The sequence below is a fragment of the Manis javanica genome, chromosome 3, assembly GCF_040802235.1.
Source record: "Manis javanica isolate MJ-LG chromosome 3, MJ_LKY, whole genome shotgun sequence".
In the NCBI taxonomy this organism is placed as follows: domain Eukaryota; kingdom Metazoa; phylum Chordata; class Mammalia; order Pholidota; family Manidae; genus Manis; species Manis javanica.
The window spans coordinates 185721733-185747352 of NC_133158.1; the positions used below are offsets into that span (position 1 = coordinate 185721733).

The 25620-nt window shown below is 34.2% G+C and overlaps 1 protein-coding gene across 4 annotated transcripts in view; it reads left to right on the top strand.

The window, feature by feature from the left end:
• Positions 1-25620, top strand: part of FSTL5 (follistatin like 5) — an 813978-nt gene that overhangs the window by 285460 nt on the left and 502898 nt on the right. For all 4 annotated transcript variants that reach the window (XM_073232529.1, XM_073232528.1, XM_073232527.1 and 1 more), the window contains exon 4: positions 18216-18464. In XM_073232529.1, coding sequence (XP_073088630.1) covers positions 18216-18464 — 249 coding nt within the window. The remainder of the gene's footprint in view (positions 1-18215; positions 18465-25620) is intronic.

A 25620-nucleotide genomic window follows, 5' to 3' on the forward strand; every position in this document is an offset into this window, starting at 1 on the left:
AGATAATGTTTATTCACAAGAATGCTGGCATTAAATTATTAAAATGATATTATGACCAAGGTGTTTAAACAAAAAGATCAAGAACAATCATTTTGATATGTAATATATATTGTAATATATCTTTGGTAGTTATTTCGCGTTTTTGGAAACTACATTTTATTTAAATGGCTTATTATTTTTCAGCACTGAATATTTTAGTTCTCTAATTTACCAATGGTATCATAATTTAATCAACCATGATACACAAAAAGAATGATTTTTGCTGAATATCACTTTTTAAAATGGTATATATACATATGTATGTGTATGAATATATGTATGTGTGAAAATATATAGATACATGAACAACTTTTTTATATTTATTCTAAACTAATAGGATATCATTGAACAAACAATTTATATGCTCTCTAAGAACTCAGGTTTATTGAGACACAGCTATTAAACAAATATTCATACAGGCAGTTTTGATCCCAATTTTATTTAGATGTTATGAGATAAAAGGAGTTCTACAACTGTGTGTTGGCACTGATGAGTGCTGGTGGTGGTGGAGTCTAGTAAAGTAGTCAGGAAGCGTGTAAAGGAACGGTGTAAATAAAGGCCTCTGAGATGAGAATATGTAATGCCAGGCCTGTACAAGGTACGAGTTATTGAGTGTGTGCTGGTTGGGCAGGTGAGCTGATTTCAGAGGAATCGCCATATTAGCTTATTTTAAAGACCAGGAAGTTCTCAGTAGGTTGGGTAACTAGCAGGACTCTACTGTGCGCCAGGTACTAAAGTACAGCAGACACACAGGCAGAGAGAGGGAGTGGGTGAATTTTTTTCTTCTGAGCTTACCATTTCCTATCTCCAGCTCTCAGTAGTTAAGTAGAATCAGAAATACCTCCGTGGTGAGAAAGAAGTGTCCTCCAGAGCAGAGATGGAGGGAGATGAGGCTCAGGGATGTCATCGACACGACGGGCTTTTCCTTCAGAATTCTGTGTTGCGTTACAGTTTTCTTGTTTTCCCTGTTGCAGTTGAGAAGTCAGAAGCACTTCTGATCTCTAATCCATTTTCTGTGACTGAACATTTTATTTTATTTTTTTGGAAACTTGTAGAAAATTCTCTGTTTTCATATTTTTAAATTTTATGATGTGTCATTGTATGAGTCTATTCTAATTCATTTAGGTGGGCACTGGGTGAGCTCTCAATTTCACAATTAATGTCTTTCAGTTCTGGGAAATAGTTTAATAATTTTATTAATTATTTCCTACCATCTGTTTCCTTCCCTTTCCATCTGGGCCTTGTATTATTTGGACGTTGGAATTCTGGAAGTAATATTTATGTTGTTTTATAGTTTTTTTCCTTTGTGTTATTTTTTTCTATTTATTTATTTTCTGTAAGATTTTCTTAACTTTATAGTCCAGGCTTCCTTTTGATGCTTTTATTCAGCTATCAGGCTTTTAAATTCCAATAGCTGTTTTTGTTTTTTATAATTTGTATTAATTCTTATTTCAGGGATTAACCATTACCTTTTATTTCTATGAGTATTTAGAGTAATTCTATGACCATACATGTTTGGTTTTTTTGTTTGTGTAGTATTTTTCTCCCTACATATTCTCATTTTGCATTGTTTTTAATTTGGCCTTATTTTCCATGTTAGTTTACCCAGCTTTCCAGTTAAGGTAGGTTTCTGCTTTTGATTAAGAGAGTGATATAAAAAAGCTGATGTAATTTCTGGGCATGTATAAGGTTTTCAACTGTAAAATTTACTGTGGGTGACCTGGGTGAATCAACTTTAGGTAACTCCCAATATTGGGCTGCAGATTCCTAAGAGAAGAATCTTTGAATCACCTGCCAGAAGGCTATACCTATGACCACCCACATTCCTTCAGGGTGCTGGGATGGAATGAACTGAGAGAGAGAATTCTTCACTGCATTCAGCAGCCAGCATTTCTCAGATTCCATATGGTTTGAGTCCTTAGTAAATTAACCTCGGTGCTTCTATTAGAGCCATTCAGAAGGGGATCTAGTCATGTCACAGCTTCCAAAATAATTTCCTTCATATAAAACCGCTGTCATTCTCATTTACTGAGATATTTGGTATTGCAAGCCTATGTATTTTTTTTGAGGAATCTGTGCAGCAAATAAGGTTTTCAGCTTTAAACACCACAAGGCTGCGATTCAGTTTCCTTTGAGCCACTTAGTCAGTTCCCACTGATCCATATGCTTTCAAACTTCCAACATTTTGTTTTCTTTTCTCCAGTTCTCACCATCCTTGTATATATTTTAAGATAAATTTTTAGTGTTTTTGAAGTGTTTAAGCAGAGAGAAAAAAATGATGTTCATATGCTCCGTATGCCATAGTAAACCAGAAATGCCCTTGAGGAAAATACATGTAAAATTGTATATAAATACACATACTTAGATTACATAAATTGTTGGTATGTGTAAAATATATGTAAATGAAACTTCATTATTTAAAAATTGTTTCTAAAATTTCCAAAAGTAGCAATTATGAAGAAATTTAAATCTGTATTTCATTAGAGGAATGTGTCTGTTGGGTGAAGATAGTTTCTGTTTTTCTGTTTATTTGTCTCTTGTTTAATAACAAGTTCAGGGGAGGGTCTTTAAGTCTATGCATTTCTCATAATGTGAAGGGTGTGTCCATTTACCCTGTTGGTTGCCATTAGTACCATTGAGATACCTAGGAAGACAACTTTTTAACTAGTCCTAATTGGATAAAAGTTGAATATAAAGAAGCTGATATAGGGCAAAAGAGACTGAGAGTCAGAAGCAATGGATACTCATGCAAAGGAGGAGGCAAAATGTGATACCTGGTGGCTTAAACAAAGCCCTCATATTTTCTATGAGAGTTCCACAAATAGTCCTTCCAAGATGCCCAAACTTTAATATGTCTTCCTGGTGATTCCTAGAGAGAGCTCTGACTATGTAGCCCTACATTCAATCTGAATTTTCATAACAGGTGAATTTAATGATCGCCAACTTCCTTAGGTGTGTGAGGACAGTTATTGGTAAGCACATGGACATGCACAGTAGGATTGCCTTTTTCAGAAAGAAATCACAGGATGGTTGATCTTTTTGGACACACTTTGTTTGGGGAAAGGCAGGGAATTTTGCACTGTTGATGCTGTGTACCCAAGAACAGAGAATAAATTGGGAACAGATGCTTTGAGGAATCAAAACTGAGTGAAATAACTGGTCTTTAAAGTTTTCTCTCCCTTCTATCTTGTTGTTCTCATCCTTCTCTTTATTGACACCTTACAAATACCCTGCCAAATTGGGGCCCTTGTGCCAAATAGTATCATTCAGTAGGAACTAGAGGGGTTGTCACTTCCATTACTTGGTAAGTTAACAATGTGGACAGGAAATTCCCTACAATGAACGAAGTATGGTCATAAGATCCAAATTTAAATTCCTGTTTAAAGAATATTTTTTACACAGAATGGTTATTTTCTGTAATATCATCAATATGATAGCATACGATTGAATCAATAGGGGTTAAGCAGAGTTTGTGGGCTAGGCTGGGAGCCTATGATGTTGTTAAGTATTATTTCAGTGAGTATTAAAGAGCAAATAAACTTTGGTTTATAACTCCTGGAAAACTGCCTACTCTTTTGGTTGTTCATTAGAAAGAAGTAAATTAACAACAGCAGCAGCAATAATATTGATGTTGATAATTGCTAATGTTAATGTTGCATTTATTACCTGACAGGTACTATTTTGAGGGTTTTATAAGAATTAATTTATACTGACTCCATGAGTTTAGTTTATTACATCTCCATTTTGCATATGAGACAACTAAAGCAAAAAGAAACCAAAAAAAAATCAAGATTACACAAAGGGTAGCTGATGGAGTCAGGTCTCAAACCCAGGCAGTAAGACTCAGGTCTAAGGCACCTAACCGCTAGTGAGCAAGTGAGAGTTTTCCTAAGTTACCAAGTCTTTTATGACTAAGGAGGAAGCTACTCCCAGTCTCTTTTACTTTTGCGAAGTCTGAGTTGATGCATTTACCACTCTCCCTTTTCTATATACTGTTTTTCTTACAGCACATTCCCTCATGCTTGATTTATCATTTTACATCAATGGCTGACAAATTCAGATTCCTAGACTTTCTAAGTTCAAGTTTCACTTTTCTCATTGCCTCTTATATGTATTTGCTGCATATTCCTCCAGAATTAAAAAATCAATAGGAAAAGAATCCAGGAAGAACAGTATAATGATTAATAGTCAAACAGACATGAGTTTGAAGCTTGGTGGTATCACTTACCAGTTAAGTGACCTAGAACATGATTTTGAGCTAGGCTGCTCATTCATAAAATATAACAAATAATACTTATTTCACTGGACTGGTACAAAGATCAAAGGAGAAATATGCTTAGGAAAATGCTTTAGCCAGTATATATATAAATGGTAGTTATTATTAGAAGGGAAACTTGGTTTGGAGATGTTTTTCTATTTCAGAGGCACTAATGAAAGAACTATATAGGAAAAGCTACACTGCTGCTCCTTTTTGTGTAATTTTTGAAAATATATAGTAAATGGTTTTTTTAAAATAAACTGTTTAAGAAAAGATATAGTAGGTTCTGTAAGCGTTCCTTTACTGAAACAATGGTAAGAGTTGGGTTACCAGTTTAGGAAATAACTACTCTGCAACTACTTGTAAGCTGATAGAAAAATGATAGAAGAGTTGGATTTTATGGGACATAGAATATTGTTTTCCTATTCTCTTCCTTTTCCAACCATTTTCTACCTGTCAAAATCTTAACCAATTTTTTTTTCAAATCCCTATACAAATCTGACTTCTATTAGGAAGCTCCTATCATTACTTTCCCTCAAAAAATTGTCTTCCTCCTCCAAATTTCGTATCACTTTGTATCTCTCATGTGACAAGTTTTATTCCTTATGAAATATTTCATTTTAATTATCTCATATTCTTACTAAAATATAGGCCCTTCTGAGCCAATTATGGGACATGTATCTTAGCATACTTTTTAGTACCTAGATGATTATCTTTATGTAAAGAGTTCTATAATGTAACTTCTATGTCCAAAAAGAGAAGATGGGTAGAGGAGAGAAACAAGGATAGTCACCAATTAATAAACATGAAACAATTCCAGTGTTCCCTGTGGCCCTGGAGCTTGAAAGACATCATAAGATAAATCCCTAGAAAAGGGCATCAGCGTCAGATACATGGGCAGGGTAGGGAGTGAGGGGCCAGATCACAACCAGCTTCTAAAGTTACCCTGAACCTGCCACAACTGCCAACAATGTAAAATAGAAAAATGATACTATTATTCAAGTGTATTATACATACTTGATATGATGATGTGTGCAGAGAATGTTATCGCATGCATGTGCAAATTAAAATACTTGTAAAAAGGAAAAAATATTCAAGAATTGCAGTATATATAGTAATGTCCATAGTATACAGCAGCGTTTTATTGTCTAATTTGTTGTCTAATTGTAGAGAGCTTATCAGTGGTTTGAAATTAACCAAAAGCCAGTGATGAGAAGAATATCACGATCAAAATATGCAGAAGCCTATACAAAAACTAAATTAACCAATACAATAAAAAAGCTTTAACAATAACTGAAAAAGCTTTTGTTTTGGTTAAGTGATTAATTAAAAATATTAGTTTCATTTTGTGGAAAAATGAAGAGTCCAAATATTCAGAAGTCATAAACAAGGAATAAGTTGGGAAAAATCAAATTGGTTTTCGAAGTAGAAAATAATAAGCAGAGTGATATGGGGCAAAAACAAAATATTTATAGAAGTAAAGAATAGAGATAAATCAAAAGACCAAAGACCAAGAGATTATATAGTAGGACATAGGCTAAATTGGCTTCTAAACTCATATATATTAAAAATTCAAATATAATAACTTTATTGTTAGGATAATGAGTTTTAAGATACTTAAATATATTTCCACTATGCAGAGCTTAATTTTGAGACACATGAGAAAGACAGATATGTATCACAGCTTGTGAATATAAAAGGAGATAATAAATATCCTTAAAGAAAAGACTAAAAATCTTGACAATTTTACATTTAAAAAGTCTTCTGTTAGCGGTGTGGATGAAAGAAGAATTTCTCATTTTCATATATTTTAAAGGAATATCACAATAGATTGTCATATCAACTGAAAAGAAGGTTGGACTTAATCCCTTAACTATAATTGATGCTAAAGCATTAAAACAGCTTCGCAGGCAAGAATTCAGGAAACTGCCTTGTTTGCCCTATTTGTACTCTGTTCCTGTCTGCAAGACTTCCTTTTGAGTTACTTCTTCTTTTCATCCTTCAGATCTTTCCACTGGACCCAGGTAGAATTGTTAGTCTTAATTATGCCATAATCTTCTTCACTATTCTTTGTGAGATGACTGGGTATTGATTAAAATAACACAACTTCACAGATTGGTGCAATGAGACGTGTTTGCACTCCACCCTCAACTGTGTCATTTTAATTCACAGCCAATTACTTATTGTCCTTGTGCTTACTCTTGTTATTATTCAAGAATAATCAGATTATTAGTTAAGAATTCCTAAAACTACTTACAGTGCTATTTACAAAATTATCTTTATTTATAACCACTCTTAGCTCCTTTCTTTATATTCAAAGCTATCCTTTTTGCCTCCTCTCTTTCCTACTCCTACTATACTGCTCCATAAACGGATTTAAGTACAGCTCTCTTTGTCCTGACTCACACTGTTTTCACCTAGACCAGGGTGGTAGCTTCCTAACTTGTGTTGTTTCTTTTCTACCTTCTACTTAGCATGATTAAAAACTATTAAATACCAGCTTCCACTGCCCCAGTAACACATTCGCATCACAGCCTGCAGGACTGCCCATTGTAATCCTTCCCCTAATTCACTAACCACATCTAACAATCTCAACCATAATCTCTCATTTGGCAACATTGAATCATTTTATGCATATATTCATACACTTGCTGGAAATCTGCTTTTATAATTCTCTTCTCTGCATGATTAATTCTCGTGCAGTTCTGACTTTTCTCTAGAATGCCTTCCAGGACTCTATTAGATTGGGTTATGTGTGGTAACATAGTACTTTTGAGATAGTGTTCTATTATTTCATCTTTGATCTTTGGCCAACTCAAATCATGGATTGAATCTGTGTCCATTAATCCAGGGAACATAAATATGTGAAATGCTTAAAAAAAGCCCTTTGCTTTAATTCTATACACTTAAGCTAGGGGAAATGAGAGGCTTTTGGAGGAATTAGATATGACATAGATTTAAACTGTAGTTGGTGGAGGGGAGGAAGGGGGGATTAAAGGAAATGAGTTGATAAGAATAGAGAAAGTGCTTTATGTCCTAAAATCATTTTTATTTAATGTGTACAGAACTTGAATGACCATGGGTTTAGGACCCAGGATTGCATCAGTACTAGCTTTTGTGTCCTGAACCTGAGGTCAATGGCTTTATCCCCCAGGCCTTGCTGTTTTATAAATACTGCCCTCCCCACTGCTCTTGATGTTGGTCTAAATCCTTTAAAGAGAAAAGCAAAAGTCTCAAAAATGGCAGAAATTGAATTTTCCTATGTATTCATAGAAGTGTGGAGTCTCAGATATGGTAATAAATTGATATCTAGGAAATGCCTGTTTTTTGAAAGTAATATGTGTTCAGTTTTGTTGATAGTGAGGAAGGCCGTGTGATTTGGGAGGGAATGCATATGTAGGAACTCTCTGTACCTTCAAGATATTTTTTTTCCAATTTTTTTATGTGGTAAAATACATAAAACATGAAAACTAGTATGTGAACCATGTTTAAATGTACCGTTCAGTGGTATTAAGCGCATGCATTTTGCCGTTCTCCAGAGCGCCTTTCATCTTGCGGAGCTGGACCTCTGCACCCATCAAAGAATGACTCCCCATTGCTCCTTCCCCCAGCCTGTCATGCTTCGATTCCACTTTATATCTGTATGATTTCGACTACTCTAAGAACTCATTATAAGTAGAAAAATGTCATATTTGTCTTTTTGTGATTAGTTTATGGAGCTCTCTACCTTATACTCAGTTTTGCTGTAAACCTAAATGTGCTTGAAAAAAAATAGTCTTTTAATGAAAAACAAAATCAACATAGTAAGAACTCGTTTTTATAAAGAAAAATATTTTTTCCAAAAGAAATTAAGCATATTAAATACTTTATTGAAGTGATTTTAAACTTAAAACTTTAAATTCTGAAAGCAGTATTCTTCTAGCAGTCATTTATTCCTGCAGTTGTAACAGAAATTGGTATGTCTTCTTTTCTTCCTCAATCCATATTAGCCATATGGTTAGTCTGACCCTAGCAATCAGTATTATAATGAATCAGAAAATTATCTTGCCATATCTACCCCTCTAGTATAATGTTTTATCTTCACTCTTACATTTTTATATTGCTATTTAATATTTTTATCTTTGTGTGAAAATATATGCATTACTTGATAATAATCTATCTACTGTTTTAAATTTTAATATTTTTAAAGTTTTGGGTTTATTCCAAAGCCTGAAGTATTTCAAGTCTGACAGATGAGTTAACATATGTCTTTATTCTCATTGCATAGACTTATATAAAAATACTTTTCTTTTATGTCTGCTCACATGTCTGCTATTTTCCTATTGTATAGATTAACATCATTCATACAGGAGAGTGGCAGCTAACTCCTAAGCAAAATAAATACTCTTTTTCCTTTTAATATCACTCAAAACTTTTACAGAAATAACAGACTTTAGAATATTTTGCCTTTAATGATCACAGTCATCTAAAAGAAGATCTTAAATATCATATATTCAAGTACGATCTGTCTATGTTTGTCTGTGTACCTACTGACCTCTCTATAGTGTCAAAACATTTTTAGCTATTAATGCAGACTCCTACTGAGTGAGATTTCTTTGGCTTCCAGCCCATTTCTGTGATCTAAATAAATCACACAGACGATGAAAGTATTTTTATCTGGTAAAGCGAGTAACCATAAGTATTATTCTAAGTTAATAGAGAAAACACAGGTCCTTGAAGGGACTTAGAAAGCATAAAATTGATGATTAGGAAAAAATCTTTGTGGACTTTGTTATGAAGGTCACCAGTCAAGTTGGAAAGAGTTTTGAGAGTGTATCTTGCATTTTCAGTCTTCTGTTGTCGTCATAATCAGAATTACTATACTGCAGTTGAGAACATGAAGAAGTAACTGTTGCTATATTAATGATCTCAAATCATCTAATTTCTTGAAATGACACCTCAAAAATCATTTGCACTGGTAAAAACTCATTTTCATTAAATAGAAACTATAATTTGGACTAATGCAATTAAACTGAATCCTTGGTTCTGTTGTGCTTATTGTTTTTCATAGTTACTTCTTTTAAAAGTAAACCTAATTGCTGAATTACATGAAGGTGTTTACAGAAGAACAATGGACTCGTCTTAAGATGGGCAAGAAGGTTCCAAATTCACTGAAGTACAGATATGAGGCCATTCAAACTGTCTTTTGAGTAGTTGCATGCTGGGCCAGGTTTCAGTCCGGCAGCCTTGTTTGGACCAACTTCATAGCCTAACAGCAGTAAATACATATTCCTATCAATAAAGGTTGTGAAAGCTCATACTGTGCTCAGTCTTCTGTACGCATTGGAGTATGTACTTGAATGGCCACTTGCCATGGAGTTTGTGAGGACTGAATGTGTTTTGTTAGGTTTACAATGTGTAACAGGAAAATGTATTTGGGATTTACTGAAGATTTTCAGTTTTTACCTATGTGGTTAGCAAAACGTTACCAAAATATGTAATTATATGAATTTGAGTATTTTTTTAACAGATGTGGGAAATTCTTGTGTAGTGGTTACTCTTGAATATTTTAGGTGTGTTGTTTATTTGGGAAAACACATTTTAACACTTCCATAAATACATCTTACTATACATAATAAAAAATAGGCGATTCTTTATTCATTCCAGTGATTTTTTAAGTCAATATATTCTATATGCCAAATTCATAGTAAATGATAACTTTTAGTAATAATATGTTATTAAACACATATCCAAATCAGGCACTTTCTGAGAATTATCTCACATAGTCTTCTGAATAACCATATTAGCTTTTGATTATTTTTATTAGCATTTTATTTAAAGTTTAAATAATATAGAATTTCTTCTATATTCTTGTAAGATGGTGAAACTGAGGCTCACTGATTTTAACTGTCTGAAACCAGATCTGTAGTGACAGTTGGAATACAAATAAAGGCCTCTGATTTTTGTTAACTATTAACATGATACAAAAATTTTAAAAAGACAAAATTTTAGGAAATGTCAGCTTACAAAATCTAAGTTAAAGGTAATGTTGCATTTTGTATAGCTGAGGATATTTCTAGCATATATTAATATTATTTAAATTAGGGAATTATGAGTATGTATTTGGTGGTTTAATACAGGTAAAGTTTAAATATTAGGTGTTATTGAGAGATCCTACTAAATATATTTCTCCAACATTAATTTTTGTTAGAAATTGTTGTTTTCCAAGCATTCTTAAATAAAGGAATTGTTTGGATGAGAGTCAATAAAAATATAATTCATTAGTTCCCTCTTATTTTACCATTCAAAGATCAGGCTCAAAGAGTTTGTAACCCGGATGAGATCAGACAAAAATGTAATGGAAAAGCCAAGACTATAATCCGTTCTCTGACCCAAAATTTGTTGTTCTTTTTAACAAATCAGTTAACATAACATTTTGTACTTTATTCATTCCTATTTTATAATTTATACCTCAAATAACTTGGCATTCTGAATTAATGATGTGTATGTTCCATTATAATCAGTAGAGGTAGTTATACCATCAATAATATCTGGTTCTTCCCTCCTTCTGCTGTTACTGTTTTAAATCCAGCATCAGTCTATTTCGTATCTTCTCTATCTCTATATCAGCCTTTTAGACTCCTAACCCATTCCCAGAACATAATCTCAATTGTGACATTGTCTGTGAGGTCCTTTCTGATGTTTTTCACCTCACTCTCTTTTGTTCCCCTAATTGTGCCCCTAAATCTTTGCTCTCTACTGGGACACCTGAAACCCTGCCTTAGCTCCTTTGTAAGCCATTAGAAAAAGTGTCAATGGCTGTTCCTCTTTTTTTCTGTCCCATAGCAACTAATATAGCACCTTGCACATAAAAATAATTACATTTAATTAGAGTTTATTTCAGTTTAGATCCACTCTATATTAAGTACTGCTTGATGAAGCATATATTATATAAATCACCTGTAGAGAATTGCATCATGATTGAGAACTTGAAAGGACTATCTTAGAGTTACATAAAATTATTTTGCTTCATGACTTGGTGTCTTTCACCTTTTAAAGTTTCAGCTTTGTTTTAATGAGGAATTTTTGTAATGCTTTGAAGGCACAGAAATTTATAAAATGATGTACTTGTTAAACATACAGCACTCTTTTGCAAAAAAATGTTATTTTTATCAAGTTGCAAGATAGTAGGATATCAGTTCTTGATTAAAATTCATTTAGTGTGTTATCTGACTGGATGTACTTAAAGAAAATCTTTGACATCTTGATCAGATTAAGTTGATTTACTCTCAGCTGAAACTTAAGCTCAGCATTAGTCATGGATAATTACTGTCAGAAAGGATATGTTCTAGCTATTCATTTACATAATATGAGCTTTCTTTTGGATTGCATATGAATTAATTTACTCTCCTTTAATTGTCGCAGCTACACGCAACACACAGCTTCTAGCTAGTGTAAAATAGTTCATTAACTTTTAGAAAATGGCTGATATCCTAATACAAATCTGTGAAGTGAAGTATAGGCTTTAAGAGCAAAAATTTAAGAGGAAGGAGTCTTAGGAAGATACTCACCAACCTAAACATGCCAGAAATGAACTCATTTGGTACAAGAGCATTCCTTCCCCAAAAGGCAATTGTTCTGATTTAGGTAGCTAACTCCATGTGTGACTAAAATGTGAAATGATCGGATTCTCTTGATAAACACTAAATTTGTTCTTTGATAATAAAAATGTAAATAAAAGTCTACTGATAAAACTTAAACTGATATCAAAAATGTTTTGTTAATAAGATAGTAAGAAAATAAAGAAAATATAAGATATAAAATTATACAAAATACAACTACATAAGTCAAATTACTATGTTATAATGACAGCCCCAGTTTGGACCCTATAAATATTAGATCACCAATTGGCATAAGTATTCTTTCAGAGATGAAGAAAAAGATTTTCCAAATTGAAATCCATTATTATATTATAGTTATAATTGACATAATTTTAGATTTTTTTGAATGTATTAAACTGTACATTAAAAAGCAATAATGCAAAAATAGAAAAATTTGCCTGTGTCATATCCACCTTGTTAATCTGTTGTGATCATTCTTCCACATTTTTTCGTGGTTTCTTTACAAATACTTGCATTGTTATGTATGGTTTTAAGCATAGTATAAATTTCTTGTCTTTTCCACTTTAAAGTATTTCATAATTGCTTAATCTGTTTCTTTTGGTATGATTAATGTACAATTAAATGAGCAACATTATGGTTACTAGACTCCCCCCATTATCAAGTCACCCCTACATACCCCATTACAGTCACTATCCATCAGCATAGTAAGATGCTATAGAGTCACTACTTGTCTTCTCTGTGTTATACTGCCTTCCCTGTATGCCACCCCACAACATTATGTGTACTAATCATAATACCCCTTATTTTCCCTTATCCCCCCCTTCCCACCCATCCTCCCCAGTCCCTTTCCCTTTGGTAACTGTTAGTCCATTCTTGGTTCTGTGAGTCTGCTGCTGTTTTGTTCCTTCAGTTTTTTGCTTTGTTCTTAATGCTTCACAGATGAGGGAAATCATTTGGTACTTCTCTTCTCCGCCTGGCTTATTTCACTGAGCATAATACCCTCTAGCTCCATCCATGTTGTTGCAAATGGTAGGATCTGTTTTCTTCTTATGGCTGAATAATATTCCCCCCATTATCAAGTCCCTCCCACATACCCCATTACAGTCACTATCCATCAGCATAGTAAGATGCTATAGAGTCACTACTTGTCTTCTCTGTGTTATACCACCTTCCTTGTATGCCACCCCACAACATTATGTGTGCTAATCATAATACCCCTTATTTTCCCTTATCCCTCCCTTCCCTCCTATAGGTGTATATGTACCACATCTTCTTTATCCATTCATCTACTGATGGACACTTAGGTTGTTTCCATATTTTGGCTATTGTAAAAAGTGCTGCGATAAACATAGGGGTGCATATGTCTTCCTGAATCTGAGTAGTTGTATTCTTTGGGTAAATTCCAAGGAGTGGGATTCGCAGGTCAAGTGGTATTTCTATTTTTAGTTTTTTGGGGAACCTCCATACTGCTTTCCTCATGGTTGAACTAATTCATGTTTCTACCAGCAGTGTAGGAGGGTTCCCCTTTCTGCACATCCTCATCAACATTTGTTGTTCTTTGTCTTTTGGATGGTGGCGATCCTTACTGGTATGAGGTGATATCTCATTGTGGTTTTAATTTGCATTTCTCTGATGACTAGTGATTTGGAGCATCTTTTCATGTGCCTGTTTGCCATCTGAATTTCTTCTTCGGAGAAGTGTCTGTTCAGCTTCTCTGCCCATTTTTTAATTGGCTTATTTGCTTTTTGTTTGTTGAGGTGCATGAACTCTTTATATAATTTGGTTGTCAACCCCTTATTGGATATATCATTTATGAATATATTCTCCCATACTGTAGGATGTCTTTTGTTCTACTGATGGTGTCCTTTGCTGTACAGAAGCTTTTTAGTTTGATATAGTCCCACTTGTTCATTTTTGCTTTTGTTTCCCTTGCCTGGGGAGATACATTCATGAAGAATTTGCTCATATTTATGTCCAGGAGATTTTTGCCTATGTTTTTTCTGAGAGTTTTATGGTTTCATGACTTACATTCAGGTCTTTGATCCATTTTGAGTTTACTTTTGTGTATGGGGTTAGACGGTAAATCAGTTTCATTCTCTTACATGTAGCTGTCCAGTTTTGCCGATACCAGCTGTTGAAGAGTCATTTCCCCATTGCATATCCATGGCTCCTTTATGTATATTAATTGATCATATATGCTTGGGTTTATATCTGGGCTCTCTATTCTGTTCTGCTGGTCTGTGGCTCTGTTCTTGTGCCAGTACCAAATTGTTTTGATTACAGTGGCTTTGTAGTAGAGTTTGAAGTTGGGGAGCATAATCCCCCCAGCTCTGTTCTTCCTTCTCAGGATTGATGTGGCTATTTGGGGTCTTTTGTGGTCCCATATGAATTTTAGAATTATTTGTTTTAAATAGTTCTATTGAAGAATGGTTTTGGTATTTTGATGGGGATTGCATTGACTCTGTCGATTGCTTTGGGTAGGATGGCCATTTTGAGAATATTAATTCTTCCTGTACATGAGCATGAGATGTATTTCCATTTATTGGTGTCTTCTTTAATATCTTTCATGAGTGTCTTGTAGTATTCAGGGTATAGGTCTTTCACTTCCTTCATTAGGTGTCCTAGGTATTTTATTCTTATTGGTGCAGTTGTAAATTGAGTTGTTTTCTTGATTTCTCTTTCTGCTAGTTTTTTGTTAGTATGTAGGAATACAACAGATTTCTGTGTATTCATTTTATCCTGCTACTTTGCTGAATTTAGTTATTAGTTATCTCTCTCTGACTGCTTTTAATAGTCTGTCCTTATCCTTGATCTTTGCCATTTTAATTACTTGTTGTTTTCTTCCATGGGTCTCTTGTTTTCAGAGATCTGTGCACCTCCATGTCCTGAGAGACTATCTCCTTCCCAAGATTGGGGAAGTTTTCAGTAATTACCTCCTCAATGACACTTTCTATCCATTTTTCTCTCTCTTCTTCTTCTGGTACCCCTATAATGAGAATATTGTTCCGTTTGAATAAGTCACACAGTTCTGTCAATATTTTTTCATTCTTAGAGATTTTTTTATCTATCTGTGCCTCAGCTTCTTTGTATTCCTCTTCTCTAATTTCTATTCCATTTACTGTCTTTTCTACTGCATCCAATCTGCTTTTAAATCCCTCCATTGTATGTTTAATTTCAGATAAGGAATTTCTTAATGACTGAATCTCCATCTTAAATTCGTTCCTGAGTTCTTGAATATTTTTCTGTACCTCCATAAGCATGTTTATGATTTTTATTTTGAACCCTCTTTCAGGAAGATTAGTGAGTTCACTATCACTTGGCCCTTTTTCTGGGGTCTGCGAGATTTTGGTCTGAACCATGCTCTTTTGACATTTCATATTTCTGTGTTTTGCCCTCTAGTGCCTATAAGCTCCTGTCTCTGGAGCTGCTCATCCCCTAGAGTGAGGTTGGGGTCATAGGGGAGGGGCGCTTATGCATGGGGGGAGGAAAGCTATTTCCTGCTTTCTGGCTGCAGTGTCTGTCTCTAGTGTCAGAGCCAGTGGGCCGAGCACACAGGTGTGAGCCTCTGTGCTTGGGGTCTCCTGCTGTTGGAGGCAGGGCCTCCCTCTGGCTGCCTGATGCCAGTACTGTGACTGCCAGTTTGTGAGCAAGTGCCGGCAGTCCAGGAGGGAGGCACAGCAGGCTGCATGTCACAGAGGGGGGCCTCGGAGCTGAGTAGCCAGCCAGGGGAATGGAGCACCTGAAGCTCCTCAAAGTTCCCAACCTGCTGGGCAGAGCGCGCCCAGACAACCTTGTGCAGCTCTCCCCTCCCCTGCACAGCAAGCTCCGTGCAAACCCAGCCCCTTCAGCAGCCATGTTGCTGCTAGGAAGCCTCTCAGACCACCTGCCTTTCCTCTGACACAACAGCTGGGTGTGGATCCTGTCCTCCACAAACGGTCAGAACCTCAGTCTCTCAGGCACTCTGCCTGTCCCAGCTCCCCAGCCTCCAGGGCACCACACAATGCAGGTTTCTCCTCCCAAAGTAGACCTCCAGGGCAAGGTGTTCAGCAGTCTTAGCCTCCACCCCCTCCCTGCTCCGTTTCTCTTCCTCCCGCCAGTGAGCTGGGGTGGCGCAAGGGCCTGGGTCCCATCGGGTCAAAGCTTTGGTACGTTACCCTGCTCCGTGAGGTCTGCTCTGTTTGTGAGGTCTGCGTGCAGTGTGGTGAGGCCTTTCTTCCTGTTGCTGTTTCAGAGTGAGTTGTATTGACTATATTTTAGTACTGTATGTGGCTTTAGGAGAAGTTCTCTGTCTCACCTGTCATGCTGCCATCTTGAATCTGCTATCCTCTCTTGTCAGTTTTGGTAATGGCTGTAGTAAGGGTCATACAGGAGGATCTTCCAGATATTCACCATGCCCCTTCAACAGAATTACTCCCAGTAGGCTGTCTAGAAAATCTATTCTTTTTCTTTGTTATTTAATTACAATCTTGATTTCAGTAAATCAAAGGCTCTAAAATATTCTCAGAAACAGAGTTTCTCATCAGCATCTGTGAACTTAGAAATATAAATTTGGGGCTATACCCCAAATCAACTGAGTCAGAAACTCTGAGGAGAAGTGGAAGCAGAATCTATGTTGTAACATCCTCTCTAGGCCATTCTAATGCGTGCCAGACTTCAGGATTTGCTGCATTAAATATATTTTCCAAAATTTACTAAAACATTTCATTGAGTTATCATTTAAAATCACACCATGCTGGAAAACTTTGTTCAATAAATTATAATATCTTTTTCTTTTTTGTTTTAAATTTTATAGAATGCTTTATCAGCCACTGTACTTTGTTATCAAAGAACAAAATATTTTTTAAATGTTTTCAAGAAGATTTGTTACAATTTATACTCCTATCAAAAAATAAAAATTAGCTTTTTAAATTATGCCATTGATAGTATTGGTCTTTTCATTTTTTTTTAATTTTGCAAAATTCTACTTGAAAATCTGCATATGAAGACAAAAGTACTGCATGGGCTTCATTTAAAAATCAAAATTGATTCTTGAAATACTTTTTCATTTGAATACATCTGTCATGAAAAGCAGTTTCTGAAAAGATAGTAAGAATAATAACTAACAATTTAAATGAAGTTTTATATGTGCCAAGCCCATTAATCTTGGTAACGTATGAGGACATACTATTATCATTATTTCACAAATGAGGAAATTGAGTGACTGGTGTTCTCAGTACTCACTCAAAGTCCTGAAGCTTGCAACTTCTGGTGCACTGATTTAAACTCCAGCTCAGAATCTATTTTCTTATTCATTATGATGTCATTATGCACATATGGTTTTAAATCAACAAGCTGGAAATACACAATTAGTATCTAAGAAAATTACTGTAATTTTTTTATCTTTTTCTGCAATATATAGTTGTCAGTGATGAAATTTATGTACATATACACACACAGACACATACATATAATGCATGTATATATGTACATACATATCTGTGTATGCATATGTATTATATATGTATGTGTGTATCTCTCCCTATCTATATATAAACAGATTGACAGATATGGATGTAGTTTATATATCTGCCTTCTTCCTAGAAGAGCATAGGATTGAAGTTGTTTGGTTGTGTTTTAGTGTAATACTGTTGGATCCATCTATATTTTTGTGATGCCAATGGAGATTGTTAGACTGAATAAGGAACAGGGAAATCAAATGCTGACTGTCAGGTGGAAAGGGTCAAAACATGAAAGGATCAGCTTATCAGACTCCACCAAGAAGTTTTCAGGACACAATTATTTTACATTCCTATCTTCTCCTACTTGCTGTCTTATATACCAATGTGTTACTTCTCCTATCCTGAATTCTATTAACTTAAGAATTGACATCTGTTAAACATTTACTATTTGCTTGGGATGTGCTTTCTGTGGATAATTACATGTAATATTTTGTAAACTCTAGGATGTGTCTTTACCATTATCTCCATATTACATATGGGATGACTTAGCACAAAGGATTAATTTACTTAAGAACATGAAGCTAATGAATAGTAAAGTCAGGATTTGAACTCAGTGGTTTAACTTTAGAGACCTTGACTTTAAGGACTCCACTACTCACAGGGAGGGAAAGGGAACTCCAGCACAGGCGGGGAAGAAGGGAAGAATGTTGAGCAAACTTTAGAAAAGCCATCTGCCAATTCTGAGTCCCTCTTCTACTGACAACACCAGAACACTGATTATACTAATTACTTTCAGATGTGATTTTTCATTTGAAACTTGGACATGCATGAATTATTTGGACATATGAATCAAAATGATTTTCTGTTCTTTTTCTTCAGGATTCTTGATTCAGGATGGCTCGCTGGGATCTTGTGAAAATAAATACTGCGGTTTGGGAAGGCACTGTGTTATTAGCAGAGAGACAGGGCAAGCAGAATGCACTTGCATGGATCTTTGCAAACGGCACTACAAACCTGTGTGTGGATCTGATGGAGAATTCTATGAAAACCACTGTGAAGTGCATAGAGCTGCTTGCCTGAAGAAGCAGAAGATCGCCATTGTCCACAGTGAAGACTGCTTCTTCAAAGGTACATGCAGGGAGATCCTAAAGTGTCACCTGCCTCTGTTTCTTTCCTCTTCTCAACTAGTCCCTGTAAGATTAAATTCTAGCATGGTTTTACATCAGCAAGTGTTTTAAAAGGAAAAGGGAAAAAATGTAAGCTTAGTTACACCCATAAGCAGCAAGTATATAGAATTTACACAGATACCATTTTGAATCTCAATTGTGAGAACAAAGTTGGCCAAAATATGATTCAGAAGCTTACAGCATTGCACCATATGGCTTTCCAATCATGGCCGTCATCTTAGGACACAGGGTAGCCAATTCAATCAACAGGCCAAATCCACCCAGTGAAAAGCACCTGCAGTGAAACTGAAGGAATAGTGAATGCCAAGCCATGCTGTGATAGCATCTAATTTCTTTCTGATTAAAAAGGATGGTTTTAGTTTGCAACAGATAACTCAAATTATATGGAGTCAGTAAATGCCTGCTGAAATAGCTACGATGATCTACTAAACTCAGTGAGTAAATCTGAGAAGACAATAATTTAAAATTTTAAAACATTGGTGTTTACTTTCATGGTACTCAAAATCATTGGTCATTGTTTATGGAAAATTACTGCTGAATTAGTATCAAATTATTTAAATATTAAACATTTAATTAAAAATATTAATTAAATATTTAATTAAAAATATTAAATTATTAAAAAGATATTTAATATCTTTAATGTTTATTTACAAACATTTCTTATTTATTTGTTTATGCTAGAGAGAATACTTGCATATTAATGGTCATAGGCCAGACTGAAACTCTAAAGAGCTAAATGTATAGAACTTCTACCATTTGAATAGGTCAGCAATTAACCTGATTTCTAATCTTCGATTATTTCTACATCCCAATTTCTCAGAATGCTCTGGAGGTATACATACACCAAAAATCTTGTGTGATATTTTCATTTTCAGCTTAAATTTATGCCTGAAGCATAATGTACTTCAGTGAACTACCAATTAAGGTAAATGACTAAACATTTTCTCCTTCCAAACTTGGTAGAATGAGTAAAGTATTATTTTCAAGGTAATAAAAAATGTTACACAAAGCTTTTCGAATGAGCTAAGATTTAGTACTCTGTAGTCATTGCAGCTATTACAAGCCCTTTGATGTAGTCAAAACAAAATTATAAGAATAGTTTCCTTACCTTGGTAAACTATATGCACCTTGAGCAAGTGTACAGAAAATTTTGCGGTACTAGGTTCTCCTTTATTACAGGAATAATAGCAGATGCTCTGGTTTCAAGTTCAGTTTATTCCCCCCTCTTCTAGTCTATTTTATAAATAGCTAGACTTGGTTCTATTAACATTGTGCTTTAAGACTCATAAAAAAAAAAGTATTTTTATCTGTCATTTTGGCCTAAGATGGTACAGTGGAAATTTTGCTATGCCACTGAGGCAAACTATAAACTGTTGTAAATAATATTCTATTAGTTAATTTAGAGTTATATTCTCAAGCTGAAATTTTGTCCAGCAGACATCCTACAATTGATTATATGGAAAGACATGATTTTAAGTATCATGTGGGATATAACATCTGGTATATTTAATGGTCTGTTTTATTGCTGGATGCTTAGGCATAATGCAACTAATATGTAAATCAGCATGGACATAGATGAACTATATATAGCTAGGATGTTGTACTCCTTATGTTCATAAAACAATGGTTTGAAAAAAATTTTTATCCTTCAGACTTATACTAAACATATATATTAGATCTGGGTTATTTTAAAATACGTTTCCATCATATATAGTATTAAAATCTCATTTATAGTACCTGGGGTAGTTGTCAAGACTCAGCACATTCTCCAGGTCTCAGAGTCTATGGATCTTCTGTTTGTTTCTTTGTTTTGTTGTTTTGCCTAATATATATATTAGATAAATATATACAAATAAGTATAAGAATATATTTTATGATATGTATATATATATATATGTACAATTACAGAACTTTATTTCATCAAAAAAGAAGTGAGTAATATAGAACTAAACAGTAAATTATTTCTTTTTTTTCATTAGTGCAAAATTGGCCAAGCTTTGGACATTAAAGAAAATTCTGTATAGCTTAAGGCCTGACATTTCTGTGATGGTGAAAATTAATCGTTTTTATTATAAATTATATTTCCTGTGGAATTTCAGCAATTTATATTGTTTCCAATAATGGGCCAAAAGAATCAAAATATTAGGTTTAAGAACTGCTAAAATACTTACTTAAAAAAATCAATGTCACATTGCCATTTTAAAGCAAAAATTTACTTAAAAAATATATGACTCCTCAAGAACAAAAAGTGGTTTATGTCATAAAAAACTTGCTAGCCAGAAAATAAATGGATATTTTTAATAATCAAGCTTCACATAAAACCAAGTGAAATAGCGTACTACTAGACTTTTCAAAAGGGAATAACTGCAGCCCAGCACTTTAACATCCATATGTTTCAAATAAAGTTTAGAGAAATCCTCTTCAGGTTAGATTCCTTTGTGAATAATCAGTTAGAACAAGTGTGACAGTTAACTTTAAACATTTTTGGTGTATTCCAAATAAATTGGTAATGTACATGCTTAGAGGATAAAGAGCAAGAGAGGGAGAAATTTTTTTAAAATCTCTTGTCACTTCTTTAAAATGTAACAGTTTGAAATTGTAGGAAGTGAAGTGAATTATAATAAATGAATTTAGTATCTTACATACAGAACTTAGTGCCACGCTGTTTGTCGTCTCATGGAGCTCAGCCTGTGTTCTAGCTTTGTTAGAGAGGCCTAGAGGTGGGACTCTGAGTGCCTGCAGTAGAACCCAGGGCATTTGGGCTCAACAGGTGTTTATGAATAAATGGTAACTCATAAGAATACCATAACCAGAAAAGAGAGATTGCTATGTAGTCCCAAAGTGTGTCTACCTAAAAGGTTCAAGGTCAAAAGATAGAGGAGTTATTAACCTGTGAGGAAAAAATACTGAAGAGCAATCTCTCTTTATTAAAAACAAGAACCATGAGTCTTTCCTGGTATGTTTGCATGATCGTGCTTCAGAAGGGTGCCTGCAGCATGTAGTCCCTGCCCCGCGGGTACAGTGAGAGACTAATGGTCTGAGGGAACCATCTGCCAAACACGGATCCTGGACAGCCGCAGCTCCTGCAATGCTCAGTATGATATCTTCCTCAAAAACTGATATTTAACTAGATACTTATAAACAGAAAAAAATAAAAACAAACAAAATAACAGGAATGAGTTTTCCTCCTCTGAGAAAACATTTGCTCCTTTTAGATACTAACACAGGTTATTTGGAAACCTTCAATGGGAATCAACAAAGAAGAACCTACAGGCCAAAGCCAGGACAGTCCGTATTTTTAAAGCAAAGTTTTACCGCAACAGAGCCATTTGTACAGGAACTATCTTGGAGGCTTTTGCCCTACAAAAGGAAAGTTAAGTAGTTACAACAGAGATAGTATGACCTGCAGAGCCTAAAAATGTTTTATTTGTATTTTTCCAGAAAAAGTTTGCTAACTTTTGCTTTAAAAGACTGCTAGTGCATTAAAATTATTTTTTAAATATTAGCATCTTTACTACTCTGTATCTTCTTGGCTATGTTGCTGACTACAGGGACCTAAGCATGTGGTAAAATTAAGTATAACTATAAACACACACACACCCAAATGGATACAAGTAAACAGGGAACCCTGAACAAGATAAGTGGATAGTATCGAAGTTGATACCCTCCTTATGCTACTATACTATAGTTTTGCAAAATGTTACCATTGGTAGAAACTAGATAAAGAATACTTGGGATCTTCCTGTATTATTTCTTACAACTGCGCATGACTCTATAATTATCTTAAAATGAAAGTTTAAGAAAAAAGTAGTGGAAAATATTAGCAAATATTTAAAACGTTTTAAAGAAAGTGCAGTTACATTATTAAATAATGATTAGAACTTTAAGATAATTCCTTTCCACATACCAAATTCATCAAATTTATGTTTGGCATTTATATTTAAACTTATTAAGTACAGATTATATTTGTAATCATGTGTATTCACTGTCTTAAAAGTAAGATTATAATCTAGGTTAAAAACATCTATATGGATATTTTTATCTGTGTATCTATATCTCTATAACTATATATATCTTTCTATTATTTGTGTTCAGTACTTAAATGCATCTGTAATATGCTCAGCAGTTAGTTTACTGACTCCTAGAGACATGAATTCACTAAGAATTTTCTTTAATGGGTATGATTTGTAGAACAACAAATGAAATACATAATCTATGTTTATAACATCTATGAAAATATTTTTCTAGTTTATTTCCTTTCACATTTGTCTGAATGTGAGGAAATTGGTTATAATATGATATGAAATACTGTAGTATTTGTTTATTGTCATCAAATACTTTAAGATGATGTTTAACATAAGTCAGGGAGGAAAACATTTTCTTCTACCTTTTGGGTTCTTTTCCTTATCTAATAATCAAATTACCATGAGACAGATTAAGAGGAGAACAACAAATTTAATTATGTGTATACAGTGGCTCCATAAGAAAATGAGACCCACTGACAGTCAGACAACTGAGAATAATATGCATTCTTGAGCTAAAGAAAAAGGGTTAAGTTTTTGGGACTTCGAAGGGGAGGAAGGCAATTCACAGAAAGATGGGAATCTTGAAGGTCTGGTAAACAAATATCTGTCACGGCCTGCTGAGAAGTCTTTCTTACATGAAAAAAGTTACCTTTGGTAATAGCTCTTTTCGTGGTTCGGGCTCCCGGTCTAAATTATTTTAGGCAGTTAAGGGGGAGGTAAAAACCTCCTCCTGAGTCTGTGGGGCTTTTATTGTCTTCAGCTCAAAATAACCCACATGCCAAAATGGCACTTTCTGGGGTGAACTGCCCTGAACCCCATTACATAAGCAGAAAACTTTCTACATTTATCTAATTCCTACTTCTTTGTTATGATGGCAGTTTTAACTTAAATGTATTTTCCATCCACACCCACAAAGGGTTTTCACACTGCTACAATTCAGGTCACTTATAACAAGGACCGTTTCCTCTTACCCTGACAGTCTGTCGTACACAGTAGAATTTACTAACTCAGAGAACAGATGTAACCCAGAGTAAGAAACTCAAGATATAACATACACCAAAAGAATAAGAAATTAAACCTTTTATGAGAAGGTCAATTGAACAGAAACCCTTTTGCCATTTACTGTGTTGAGAATAAAACTGCCATAAAGGCAAATGTTCTGTGCACTTAAGTGTGCATCACAAACAATAACAACTTGGGAAATATGTTTTTTATGACTGTGTGCACCATTAGAATGAGATCTGATTGTGTTCATTTTCTTTGGCAAAATCTGAAGAGACATCTATATTCCATTTTTTAATTAGTTCATTTACCTGATTTTTTTTTCTTTTTAAGATGAGACTTGTAGAACTTAGGCTACAATATCAGGCTGCCAGTGAAATTTTAAAATATATCAGTAAATGTCATGTGCTAATCCACATGTGCTTTTAGATTGCCTTTTCTTTTTTAAAAGGGCACCTTTAAAAGCTTCTATGTTATGTTTAAACCATCCTTTATACCATTTCATGAAAAACAGTAATCTTGATAAATATATAAACTTTGGAAAATAATACCTAGATGTGTGTTACTTTGTTCTGCTGTGTTTTGTTTTTCAGTCAGTATTACCCAAATGAAACTGCAGGGTGGTGATGAAATTAGTAACTTGAACAACTATAAGTGTACATTAACTCTTTGAAGACCAGAATGCTGACACTCAGAAGCTTCAGTTTCTCTGAATTCATTCAGTACACACAGCATCAAAACCAAGTGGATTAATCTAAGTTTTAGTAGATCTATACTAAAATTTTATGAATTTGGGGACATGAAATCAACTGAGTTGTATTACATTTAAAAAATTCATTTTGCATTTAACATTTAATCAAAGTTACCAATATAGTTTTGTTGCCATTCTTCTCTAATCAAAATGTGAAATACAGAATCCTATGAATTGCTAATTATATGACATGCTTTAGGAATCATTGTAATGTTACTCTTAGATTCACTATTTGTTATCAAAATCATTCCAAGTATTTGTTTCTCTACTGGTCTTTGAAAACTCTATAAAGAATTCTGTTAATATTATGTATTATATGTGTTTACCTTCTATTTATAGATAGATAGATAAATGATAGATTCGTTTTACAATATGAAAAAGGAATCCAAAAGAGAGGGGTTTAGAAATTGACTACTCAACAAATATATTCAGAAATCTTACCAGAAAGTGAGAGAGGGAATGCCAATAATAATAATACATTGAGTAGTATGTATTTCAAAACATTTTTACAAATATTTTATTACTTCATCAAAATAATAAATAATATGCTATAGAAAAGGAAAAGATCAAGGCTTTAAATATGGTCCACTGACATTCACACGGCAAGCCAGTGCTGCTGGGAGTGAGCTGGGGCTCTGCCTTCTCTGTTAGCGCATGTCTGCTCCAAATATTTCTGCTTAAATCTACAGCGACAAAAATATCTTCCTTGTCTGTGATTTTTAAAATTTTACTTTTTACTAGTGATTTCCACATGAATATTTGACATTGGTTAGAAATAATCTTGCTCACTGTCATATTTATAAGGATTAAATAATGCATTGAATACAGTTCTTGGCCAATAGAACTGGGTTTAAAATTGGAACTTCAATAATTGTGAACATTTGATTGCAATACATGTTCAAACTTGAGTCTGTGAAGCCACACATATTTTCTTTTAGACTTGCATTAGATTATAATCTTGCATCAAAAGACTGGTCAAATTATTACAGAACGGACATTGTCAGATCATAGTAGACTAATTTACTGTAGTAAATCTCATTGTAGATAAGATTACTGAAAGAAAAAGTAACTAACTTGAGTTTAGAAATACATTTATTGTTGGTTTCTTGGTTGATATTTGAAAGCTATCTCATGGTCACCCATTTTACTTTATTGTAGGATGATTTTTTTTATCTTATATAAGTAAATAAAATATATCTATTAGACCTATAGCAATGTTATGTTATCCCCTGACCACCTCCCCCTTATTGCATTTAATTTTTGTCCGTTTTTTTCCCTGTTTGCTACATATAGGAGCTAAATTTAACTTTCAAATATGT